General features: G+C 36.2%; 1 protein-coding gene across 8 annotated transcripts in view; it reads left to right on the top strand.

The window, feature by feature from the left end:
• LOC121383139 overlaps positions 1–13,581 on the top strand; it is a 61,032-nt gene that overhangs the window by 33,008 nt on the left and 14,443 nt on the right. For all 8 annotated transcript variants that reach the window (XM_041512958.1, XM_041512961.1, XM_041512964.1 and 5 more), the window contains 3 exons: positions 5,114–5,268; positions 6,484–6,709; positions 7,552–7,626. In XM_041512958.1, coding sequence (XP_041368892.1) covers positions 5,114–5,268; positions 6,484–6,709; positions 7,552–7,626 — 456 coding nt within the window. The remainder of the gene's footprint in view (positions 1–5,113; positions 5,269–6,483; positions 6,710–7,551; positions 7,627–13,581) is intronic.

The raw sequence follows: 13,581 nt of genomic DNA, 5'->3' as shown, positions 1-13,581 counted from the left end.
ACCTGCATACATGACCTACAATTTTGGAACAATCCTAATTACCTGCATACATGAACTACAATTTTGGAACAACTCTTAATTACCTGCATACATGACCTACAATTTTGGAACAACTCTTAATTACCTGTATTCATGACCTACAATTTTGGAACAACTCTTAATTACCTGCATCCAAACCTACAATTTTGGAACAACTCTTAATTACCTGCATACATGACCAACAATTTTGGAACAACTCTAATTACCTGCATACATGACCTACAATTTGTTTCAGTTTTTGTTATTTACCTCTACGGTGTTCTCCATTATTTATCACATGGTGGAGGGGAAAGAATCTGGGAGGCATTTTGTTGTTCTTATCATGGCTACAAAATAAAATTTTATAGTATTTAAATCATCTACATACAGTGAATAGAGGATACTCCCCGAGTGTCTTGTGTCATCATAATTTATCAGCATAAGTTGATAAAAGTATGAAATCCAAGGCTTGCCAAGGATTTTTTATACTTTTATCAATGAGTGCTGATAAATTATGATATTACAAGACACGAGGGGGTATTCTTTTTATCATCCATTATCATTCTTTTCATTTGCGACAGTTGTAAATAATGTCAGTAATGTGGGTTGAATGTCACTATATTTGGCAGTGGTAGACTTGTTAACTAGCAGAATGACAGTGGTGTGACGTCACAAATGATAGGGTCAACGCTGAAACATACACTGTGATGTAACAAAAAGAAGTGATATCTCCTAGAAGAATGTTGCAGGAGATGTCGCAAATAATAGTTTCAGCAATATCTCCTACAAAAGCCTTTAATGGATGATAAAGTAAAAAAGAAGCAGACTGATCGGGCATAAAATAATAATTACAGTGTCTCCTGCCTTCAAGATATGATCATTTCTGGAACTAGCCTAATGACAGTAGGCAAGCATAACAGGCCTGTAGGAAGGATATCTGGGGAGGAGGGGCACAATTTCTTGTGACGGTGGGCACAATCTCTATAATGCAGGGTGGCGGGTGGGAATGGGCACAAGCCAATTTTCTTATCATTATTTTTATAGAGTAGGACAAAACAAAACCTTTACATTTTCATCCTTGATAGGGAAACTGTGTCCCTCTGGTTCCTATGGGCCTGCATAATACACTGAATAGCATTGAAAATGCATCAATAGTATATGTACAACCTACATTTTTAAATTAAGGTCTCACTACACAGATCACTTCCAGGTGAGAGTTCATTCATCACGGTCCACTATAGTTCCTAATTGTGGCACATGCTATGGTTCACATATTCACTTCTAGGAAAAAGTGAAGAATTAAAACAATATGTATGTTTAATGGTAAGCCTTCTGGCTGTATTTTGCCCATGTTATTTTGTAATATTGTGCATCGACCTTTTGGGACATGGGTATATAGTGCAAGTGACAGCCGGTGTGAATCGGTTTATGAACCACCTGTTCGGACCGGTACTACAGCCAGATGCGGTCATATAGCAAAAAACGGAGACGGAAATGTTCACAATTTTGGAATGAATATAAATGCTTATATAATGTATGTTCGCAATGGTGTATGTTGTTAGTGCCAACGAGAACCCGTTCTATGGGCAATCTTCGCTTGAAGTTGGGCAGTTTAACATGGGTTTCAATGGCAGATGACATCTGTGTAGTGAGACCATAATATAAAACATGAAATTACTGTTTATTCCAAAATATATAAGTTTAGCGAGCCAAAATGAAAATGTACTAGTGTAGCATCCTTATAAAAGGTAATTACAATCGATGTGGATTTGAGCCAAGTGTATGGGGTAAATATAGCAAACATGTCAATTTTATTTATTTTTATTATTTTTATTTTTATTTTATTTTTATTTTTTAGGGGTGTGTGTGTCAAAATGTATATTCTAGTGTTCTTACATGTAATAAATAAATTGATATGAGTGTCTAACACTGAGTTTCTCATTGCAAAAGGTCAAAATTCAAGGTCACAAGGTCAATATCCAAATTCACCCTAATTTCTGTGATTTTGTGCATAATGAATTTTTTCGAATGTACAGTCATAGTGACAAACAGTTTTGATGGTATTGTGAATATATAACATAGTATTCTACTATGAAAGTAGAATTTGTATCTGCCATTAATAATATGTGGATTTTCATGCTGAAATATACAGGAAAAAACAGGATTTCAACACTTCATTATGAAACAATTGTTGCCCATAGCAACAATTGATGGAAACTAATATTTTTAATGAACTAACTAGATAATTGGCTTCTTTGTATGTTCCCCATATCAGAACTACCAACAAGGTCATACATTACCATATAGTGGCAGCTTGTTTGATGGCCATCTATTGTGTGGATGACCAAGGAGTAACAATGTGATATGAAGTTTTATTGGATGGTATGGTGCATCTATCTTTTGGTGTATTGGTTAGAGTTCATAAGTTACACGGCTCTAGTATAGCTTTTCATGGTGTAAATGACCCAAATTATCAAACTGACTTCAAACCAAGTTTGACAAAATCGGTCACTAGACTTTAAGGTCTCACTACACAGATCACTTCCGGGTGAGAGTTCATTCATCACAGTCCACTATAGTTCCTAATTGTGGCACATGTTATGGTTCACATATTCACTTCTAGGAAATGGTGAAGAATTAAAACAATATGTATGTTTAATGGTAAGCCTTCTGGCTGTATTTTGCCCATGTTATTTTGTAATATTGTGAATCGACCTTTTGGGACATGGGTATATAGTGCAAGTGACAGCCGGAGTGAATCGGTTTATGAACCACCTGTTCGGACCAGTACTACAGCCAGATGCGGTCATATAGCAAAAAACTGAGACGGAAATGTTCACAATTTTGGAATGAATATAAATGCTTATATAATGTATGTTCGCAATGGTGTATGTTGTTAGTGCCAACGAGAACCCGTTCTATGGGCAATCTTCGCTTGAAGTTGGGCAGTTTAACATGGGTTTCAATGGCAGATGACATCTGTGTAGTGAGACCTAACAAACTAATATTTTTGTTTGTTTTTTCAAAAGGATAAACTGTTAATTTTAAAAATGAATTTTTGTAGGCCTACTCAGTTCAGTTACTTTAAGATGCTGACCATTATTTTGTTCTTTTAAAATTTTAGCTATTGATAATTAATATCAAAAGGGAAACATTTACTGTTACATTTTCATTGCTGTTCAGCAAATGTAGTTGTAACATACATGTAGTAGTTATAGCACTGTCTCAAAACCACCCAAAAATACTGATTATTTAATTTTTATTAGTAGTATTTTTTTTTGGGGGGGGGGGGGGGGTTAAATTTATCTTCTTCCAGCAACAAAGTCAAGTGCCTGCACCCAGCTTTCAAATTTGACCTACTTTTATTTGTAATTAAACCCCTGAGATACATGTTCATATATGTTAGTTAAATTTTGCATGTTATAATTATAACACAAGGCTGCAGTAGAATACTTGCAGTCCTATTCCCTGAGCTTATTATTACCGTACCTTTAATATTTCCCTTGAGCATCATTCAGATGATTAAAATGATTTTTTTTTTGTAATGATCTCAAATCCATATATCAAATAACCACAAAATAAGTCCCTGAAGATATAAATATTTAATATACAAACTGGTACAATTCAATTGCTTTGCCCTTGGAAATGTGATAGCTTTTTATGCATCACATTACCACAATATATTTTATCACTGTGCATTGATCGTAGCCTTTGACAAAAGCAGAACTGAGTTTTTTCACGTGAGTTTTATATTTATTAATACGACACAATGTATTTGTAACAGGATATTATCAAAACATATTTTTTGGTAATAATATCCTGTTCGTGTTCATTTGCAAGATTGCAGTATAAGCTGTATGCAAACAAAGTTGATGCATAACTGAACAAGATGTTTATATGTAACATTATTTTATTGGTGGTAACATGCAATAATGATTTTTAAAGTTAAAGTTTGTTTTGTTGAACTACACCACTAGAGCACGTTGATATATTAATCATCGGCTATTGAATGTCAAACATTTGTTAATATTTGGTATGAAGTCTAGGAGAAAACCCGCTACATTTTTACATTAGCAGCAAGGGATCTAGTATGCACTTTCCCAAAGACGGGACAGCACACACCATGGCTTTTGATATACCAGTCATGGAGCACTGATTGAGACGAGGAAAACCCTATTTCTTTTTAATATGTATACAAATTAGTTATAGTCTATAGACTATAAGTTATTGTAATCATTTGCTTGATCATAGGATGCCTGTGGTAGGCCTACAACCTTATTGGAAATCTCTGAAATGAAGTGTATACAAACAAAATTTGCAGTGAGATATGAATTTTTGCATGTCAGTAAGACTGTAATATGATAAAAAAAAAAATATTTGTGATGTATATTAATAAATATGACATGTTTTTTCTCCTCTGAATATGCACCTTAGTACATGCTGATGATGTGGGAATTTGGCAAACAACCATTGGTATCTGCAATGCAAATTTGCAGTGAACATTGTGTGTGCATATAAATGTCATGTCTTGAGGATGGGTTTGAATGATGCCAAATGTATACATAATTATGTATTTTCCACCCTGTTTACAGGTGATATTTATCTTGCAGTAGTTTATTGCATGTTACCACTGATAACATAATGTTACATGTACATATAGTGTACTCAAGGAAAAACCTTTCTGTGCATCTTTAAATTTTCAGTTATAAATGTATGTATATGTACGTGTACATCAAGGAACTACATGTACAAATAACTTTATGGTTTCTCTTGGTATACCAGTGAAACCGTTAACTAATGGTTTAAGGTCCATAGGTGATTTGAAATTTCTCCACTAGGAAAACATTTTCTGTGTACATGCAGATATGCCGTTTTTAGTTTGTGTCTCATGTTGTTTGTTTTAAAATTAATTGTATATTTTCTCTACTACTTCACCTGAACTCAAACAATAACATATTTCCCTAAGGATACTAGTCTGGTCATCCCTTAAGGGAATATGCATTTGTTTGAGGTCAGGTGAAGTATTCCTAAAAGAAAAAACACTCCCAAGTCTTCTCCATTTCTTATGTCTGGATTATTGTATTGTTTCTGCTAGGTCCTGTTCCTAGTCCACCGTCCACTAGTTGCAGTTCAGAGTTTGGTGGCTCTGACCATGGAACAACCGTCCGGCCAAATATGACCTCTGCCTCCACACGATTAGATAAAGATTTGTATGGCGTTGTGTATGATCCACAGTACACCAAGCCTAAGGTGAGTCTCAGTTAATTGCCATCGGTGCAGTTGTTAAATTCAAGCCCTGTAATAATACACAGTCAAGTGTTGTTCATTATCTTCATGTGGAAGGGACTGAACCAGCAATCTACACAGATATGACTAGACTGGCCTTGGTGGTGTTGTGGTTAAGCCATCGGACATAAGGCTGCTAGGTACAGGGTTCACAGCCGAGTACCAGCTCCCATCCAGAGTAAACTTTAATAACTCAATGGGTAGGTGTATGACCACTACACCCTCTTTTCTGTCACTAACAACTAACAACTAACCCACTGTCCTGGACAGACATCCCAGATAACTGAAGTGTGTGCCCATGACAGCATGCTTGAACCTTAATTGAATATAAGCACGAAAATAAGTTGAAATGAAATGATATGACTAGTTCTAGATAAACATAGTTATTGTTGTTGGAGGACGTTATGCAATAGGATAATTTCTCAGCCTTGAAATACCCTGAGCTGGCTTTTTGCCAGAAAATAATTTGAGTGTATGTAATAAAAACTAAAGAGACCATAAGTGTCCCTATTAGGTGATTACGTGGCTGAATGTTAAATGAAATTGGATACTGCATTTCATGTGCTTTGACAAATTTAAAAAACTGCAGTTCTCTAAAAAAAATATATATATATTGATCCATTAATTTACAAGATTTTAGGATACATAATTTTACCCTCCGTACCGTCTGGCAGAAAGCCTGCTGGGCTAGCAGAGTGACAGGAGTAGAGAAATCAATGTTTGACTGATTATGATATGTATCTTGATATAGGATTCCCATATCGTAATGTATACAGCAATACAAAACTTACTATACTACCTACATTTGTATCCCTTTGAAGCCAAGTGTCTAACACAGTGACTGCTGTTGCAAGATGAAAATTTTATACTGTTAACTTATATAATTTTTTAGAAATTGAAACTGAAACCAAAAGCTTTCGTTCAGAAAAAGAAAACAGTGGTGCCTTCCTTAATATAACATGTATCAATAAATGACAGTGAAACATGAACAGATATTAATTTTATTGTTGAATATTATTATCAGTTTGGTAACATTTACATTTTAACAATTACGGCATGCTAATTTCTGAGGAGAGCAATGACTCTTGCAAAAAAAAAATCAGGGGAGCTTTTTTTTAGCTCCTGAATATTTTACAAATGGCAGTCACTGCTAACATGATACACACATTTGTTTTCCAGTCACCCAGAGGTACTTTGCGCTCGAGATCTCCCGCCCGTTCATCGAGGACTCGCAAGTCGCCGCACCACCTAGTGGCATCGAGGCAGTCGGTACCGAAGTCTGCCAGTGGTCAGCATGCTGCAGACAAAGCACGGGAGATCTCCATGTCTCCTGTTCCCAAGTTCCAGGCGCCGGCCAACTCCCCCAACCAGTCTCCTACCACAAGTCCCCCTCCACCAGTAATATGTGAGCAGATTTGGTTTCTAAACAAACATTTACTGCCCCAGAAAAATTTGGTAATGCAGAGATAAGACACCGAGTATTTATGTTACAGGTATATAATATGTATATAATTAAATTTTCTTTGTGTCTATACATTTTACAGCAAACTGATTGGTTCAGAGGTGCTTCCATTTTTTCATTAATATCTTGATGAACCGAAAAATTTTTAAGCCACGCCTACCAACCTCTCTCTCACTAAATACATGGTGATTTACTGGTAACAAACTATAGGCACATATTTTCCTGTTAGCTGACATATTTTTGTAGTGTGTGTGTGTAATTGGCATGCATGTAATTGTTGTGGTATGTGCTATCCTGTCTGTGGGATGGTGCATATAAAAGATCCCTTGCTACTAATGGAAAAATGTAGCAGGTGTCCTTTCTAAGAGTATATGTCTGAATTATCAAATGTTTGACATCCAATAGCTGATGATTAATAAATCAATGTGCTTCAGTGGTGTCATTAAACAAAACAATCTCCTTCTTAATTAATTAATTCCATTTAATTAATAATATATTTAGTAAACAGAATGTTCTAGTGTACTTACATATTGTATACTAGGGAGCACTCTGTGACCTTACCAGATTAGTTTAGCAACAGACTTTTCAAGTTTTAACTGGAAGTCAGCTAACATGGCCACCTACTTGGGTCTGTTATAAATAAATACAAATTGTAGGAATGTAATGTAACTTGTAAAACATACAATATAGCTGGCATAGATTTTCTTAAGCTTGTGAAATCTGCCAGTGCCCTGCATATTTTGACAAGCTTCAATGTACAAATTGTGTTTCTGTTGATTTTTCAGCAGTCACATCTGGACTGAATGAAGCATCCATGGTGCCTTGTGTTAATGACTCAGAACAGAAGATGTTCAGCGAAGGTAATACTGTTGTGTGGGCCCCACCTCCAGATATCTCAGTTTGCAGTCAAATGAGTTATCTCCCCATAACCGTCAGAAGAAAAGGTACCTGTGCCAGTGCCTCCCACCCCCCTCCAGCCCCAATCCAGAAGGCCAGATGGAGAATATTTGGTGAAGTAATACTGTTGGTGTGGGTCCATCTCCAGATCTCCCTATGTGGCTGTCTGAAGCAAAGGGACATAAATCAGTGCCACCCCCCCCCCCACCCCCATCCAGCTCTGAAACTAAGTTATCCATAATATATGTTGCCACTTCTTGCACCCTGTTGAAAGTTGATTTAATATCTTGTTTCTCACCACTGCTCCCAGTTGCAGGAATGATCCAAAACCTATCACCCAGTTAGCATATTGCTGAATTACTGTGTCGCTAGTTAATCTTTTGTTAACACAAATTCACGTTTCACTTACTGCAGCTGACTGTGGCAAAATTTTGCCAGTCATTTCAGAAACGACTAAAACAATTATGATTACCAAGGCTCAAACTGATAGGGAGCAGTTTGACACCCAATAGCTGATGTATTTTATGTGCTGGGGTGTCGTTAAACATCTATTCTATTCTATGATAGGGAGCAAGAGGTTGTTGTCATTCAAAAGACACAGTACAGATTGTCATGAAATGTTTAATCATCCACAACACTTTTTTGCCTTGGGCTATATATTCAGTTGTTTTCAACTTCATGCTTTTTTTGTGGTGGAATTTTTTCTTAATTTCAGGGGTTGAATAGAAAGACAAGAAAAACTGATTAGTTTAAATGTATACGCAATGAGTGTAAGATTTATGTTGTCATTCATGAGTCAAAACTTTGTATGGTAACTAAAATGATGGCTATACACAGTTACAAGCCAGGAAACGTTTTGTCCAGTACTGCATCACGATTCACTATGCAATTACAGAAATCACTACACAATTCCAAAATGTTAAATAGTAGTTGCTACTCAATTTTCAACAGATCACCAACTGTTGATAATCAAAGTTATTAAAACAAAAGTTTCCAAGCAAGGTTGTGACTCCTCGACAATGATATAAATTTATACAGATGGTTTAGAGGTCCGCTTCTCAGTTTCTAGTGTTTGCTTCCAGATTAAAAGGTCAGAAGTGGCACTTTCTTCTCATTCTAGACAGTGCATTTCAGGCCTTGTAACACTTGTAACCGATGCTGAGGATGGATGTAAATAATTTCATCTGCCTGCTGATCTATTTAGGTGCAGATCCAGGGTTAGGGTGCTGAGGGAGTGCACCCAGACTGTCCCAAGTTAACAGATGTTTAAAATGCAAATTGTTCGCCTTGTAATACAAATTTTAATGAATTTCATTTAAAACTTCATGTGATTGCTCACCTGGCATCATTCCAGGAGAGTGATCTTCAGCTTGTCTTGGTTTTACTCATGGTGAAGACTGTTTCTAGCAATGATTGATTGTAATACACGTGTGTTACCTGTAGTATATTTGGGAATACTGTAGGACTAGTTGGTATCCTTTTTTAAATTTGGACGTGATCTCATCCCTCATCCTCTCATCATTTATTTTATCATACATCACTGCAGCTAATGTAAGCATTTACAGCTCATAGATCTTACTGAGCTGGGCTGACCGGTAGAGCACTTGATACAGGTGTTTGGGTCATATATGATCAAACCTCGGTGAACCCATTGGTTTTTTCAATTCCAACATTGCTTCATGACTGGTATATATATATATATATATATATATATATATATATATATATATATATATATATATATATATATATATATATTATATACTGATGGAAAGAAATAAGGGATCGTTTTTCTACTATCAGTAAATAGGGTCATGATTGCGCGTTTTGCATTAACTCCCATACAATTTCAACACTATTGATTGAGCCTAAACTCACTCCCTGTAATGTAATGCACGTGCAGAATATGTTTCCACGATTTTTCCACAATGTTCTTTCGGGTATATAAGTTATTGTTGTATGGAGATTACAGGTTAGAAAGGGTTTTGAAATGGTACGACAATACATGACTTTAGCTCAAAAATGGACTGCTGTGGGTATGGTTAGGTCAGGAAAATCACTTAGACAGGTTGCAACTGCTCTTGGGAAGTCAATTAGCGTGATATCAAGGTTATGGAACCTGTACCAACAAACTGGCAACGTGACAATGCGACCTGGTCGAGGAAGATGTAAACTCACCACCCTTCGACAGGACCGTCAGATTCGCCTGATTGCTTTACGGGACAGATGTAAGCCATCGTCTAAAATAAATGTTGAATTCAGGGCTATATGTCGGCTAAGAATCAGCGACCGAACAGTACGCAATCGACTGAAAGAAGCCAGGTTAAAAAGTCGACGACCAGTTATTGGAATCAAGATGACAGCCCAACACAAATGATTGAGGTTACAGTGGGTGCATCAATATGGGGTACGACAACTACGTCATTGGCGTTGTACAATGTTTAGTGACGAGTCTCGCTTCAATCTTGACTATGCTGATAGAAGATTGCGTGTTTGGCGCCGTCTTAATGAGTGATACACTGCATGCACCATTAAAGAACATGACAGATACAGGGGTGGTTCTGTAATGGTGTGGGGCGGGATAATCTACGACAACAGGACAGATCTGATACGGCTTGATGGAAGAGTCACTGATATTCGATACAGGGACGACATTTTGCAGCCGGTAGTGATACCGTTTTCACGCAGGGTTGGACGCAACTTTGAGTTCCAGCATGATAATGCACGCACACATAGCCCGTGTTTCGGTGGACTGCTTAAGAAATGCCAATATCCAAACTTTACCCTGGCCAGCAAAAAGTCCAGACCTGAATCCAATAGAACATTTGTGGGATGTTTTGGGTCGTCGTGTTCGTGAATGCCCCATTGCGCCCCAAAACGTGGATCAACTGTTCTTGGCTCTCCAAGATGAGTGGCACAACATCCCAAGAGCTACCATCCGTACTCTCATTCAAAGTATGCCCCGACGTTGTGCTGAAGATGCGTGGGTGTATGGGGGACACAACCATTATTAATATTCAATAAAACAACTTAAAGTTCAGGTTTTCTTGTGTCATTTCTAACTGTATAGTGAATTCAAATTATATAACATAAACATCCGATCCCTTATTTCTTTCCATCAGTATATATATACATGTATATATATATATACACATACATGTGTATATATATCAAATCTTGTGGTATGTGCTTTCCTGTCTGTGGAAAAATGCACATAAAAGATCCATTTGCTGCTAATGGAAATATGTATCGGGTTTTCTCTCAAGACAGTTAATAAATGTTTTGTATATAAAAGTTGTTGATTAATTAATCAGTGTGCTCTAGTGGTGTCGTTAAACAAAACAGTATTTGTATTTGTAAAATGTCGAAAGAGGCCATAATGTATGTTTTTGCCTGTTGTCTTTGGCGGTAAATAAATATTGTTCAGACACAGAGAATAAAATAGTCAAAAATAGTCACAGAATCAAAATAAAGGCAACTTCGTTGTTTCTCGCTGAGTAAAAGAAAAACTATATCGGTGGTGTTATTTAAAGTACATGCACAAATCCGATGGGTTTTAGCACTCTGAAGCATGGGATTTTACACACATCAGAGAGCATCGTCAAAGAATAAAGTAAAGGTCAAAAGAAATGGAAAGTTGAATTTGGAAATTAAAGGTGCAGAAAATAGATGACATTTCTAATTTAAGTATTTTTGTGCATTTTCTTGTTAATGTGGTGTGATGTAAGTGACTTTCAAGTGAAAACAAAAGAAAGAAACCAAAACCAAAACATATGTTTTTCTCTCTTCTCTTCTCAAGATAGAACACAAACATTGCATATATTAGTCATGAAGCCAACCATTAAAGAGCAGTTTCTATATTGGGACCATGTTTAACTTTCTGTTGGCTACTAGTCACCAAAGCCATAGGATTTTTTTATTTAATTTTTTTATATATTTAAAAAAAAATTCTCTTCAAGGCCTGTATCACTTAGTTACATACAGATGTCAGTGAAACAAAATCTCATTTTTGTAATGGATGTTTTAACACCACAAAAAGTGTCTGTCATCATTTATAGGAAGATTGGTCCAGCTTGAGTACTGTCAGGCTTCGTGATTATATTTAAAGTTGGAAGTCTACACTGAAGGTTTTAATAAATCTGGCCTATATGGTTGCTTCTTGTTAAAGTTTCGAGATTGTGAATCTGGACTTTAAAGTGAATGTGTGTGTGTTGTGTGCGTTTTTGTGTGTGTGTGCATGTATGTGTGTGTGTGTGCATGTACTCTATCAAAGCTATCATCAGATTATAAAAATAGTTTCTGAAACTTTTTTTGTTTTTGTTTCTGTTCGTCCATCCATCCATCCATCTATCCATTCATTCATCCATTCATCCATCCATATATATAATATACATCCATACATATATCCATCAAACCATTAAATATATTGATCTAAACCTTTTACACAACTAATTTTCTATATAATGATTTCAATCCATCCATCCATCCATCCATCCATCCATCCTTCCATCCAACTATCCATCCATCCATCCATCCATCCATCCATCCATCCATCCATCCATCCATCCATCCATCCATCCATCCATCCATCCATCCATCCATCTATCCATCCATCCATCCATCTAGTCAGCCAACCAGCCATTATTCATCCATCATTTCATCAGTCAGTCCATTCTTTCATCCATCCATTGATTCATTCATCCATCAGTTTTGACTTCACAGCTAAATGATTTTTATTGAAGTGTGTTTTTAAATCTTATTCAAAAATAATATATGACATGAAACTTTCACTATTGTTTACAGGGAGACCACCTAAATTAAACTTTAATGAAATTATCATAGCGAACCCTGTCTAAACTGGACCTTCAGTAAACCAGCATTCCATAAAAAAAAAACCTGACATTTTTCATGGTCCCTTTATAAATATTGGTACAGAACCTGTCTAAACCAGATACCAATTAAAGCAGACTTTGGTCCCATGAGTGTCCGGTTTACAATTGTTCTTCTTTTGTCTTACACACATTTTTTTTTTTTTTTTTTTACACACATTTAGATTGGTGCCAGTATATAGTTCTTCTAATATTTATTTTTAGGGCCCAATGTGCATGTAATTTTTATAAAATAATAATAAAAAAAAGTCCTGAAAGTACTACTTTGATTCGTCCAGTGTTATATGTCCATATATTATAGCACCAATACACAATATACAGATAGCCAGAATTAGTCATATACAAAGTTGTCCACAGACAGATGTAGAATGGATGATTTTGAGAAACAAGTTTATTAATCTACAATCAATGTTAAACATCCCAAATTAACTGTAGCAGACAACCTAAGAATGTTCAAAATGTCCTTGGATTCCATACAGACAATAGTCTGTTCAGAGCAGGAGGAAAGTAACACCAAGTCCAAACAGACGATGAGACTGGTGATCATCTGTGTTTGTAAACAGGGAAGGGTGAAGCTGTGGCCTAATTCACAAAGGTCTCTTAGGCTCTGCTGGACAACAAAGCATACTCTTTGCAAGTCTTTTAGCATTGCACTGCGATATCGCAAAGTTGTGAGAGTTTAAATTAGGCCACTGATTTTTTACATTATCCATGAATATCCATCAATCGAAGTGTTCATCTGTATCTCGAAAATGGGGAAGGATGAACTAATTCTGTACTTAGGATTTAAATTTAACAGCATTCCATGTTTCTGCAAATCCCAGATTTTGGGTCAAAAGTGCAAGATTATGAGATGGAATCCCAAAATATGTATACATTGTATAAAGTCAAATACATTGTATACAATTCTGGCTGTCTCCTAAAAATTAATCACACTTCATATAGCCCTATGTATTCCTTCATTGTCCTGTAATGGACAATATGTACAACAAAGTGTGAATTTGGGCCATTGGGCCCTTTCTCATTCCA

This window comes from Gigantopelta aegis, chromosome 10, assembly GCF_016097555.1.
Source record: "Gigantopelta aegis isolate Gae_Host chromosome 10, Gae_host_genome, whole genome shotgun sequence".
NCBI classification, from domain to species: Eukaryota; Metazoa; Mollusca; class Gastropoda; order Neomphalida; family Peltospiridae; genus Gigantopelta; species Gigantopelta aegis.
Note: the sequence above shows the minus strand (reverse complement) of the source record. Positions and strands in the feature narration are given on the sequence as shown.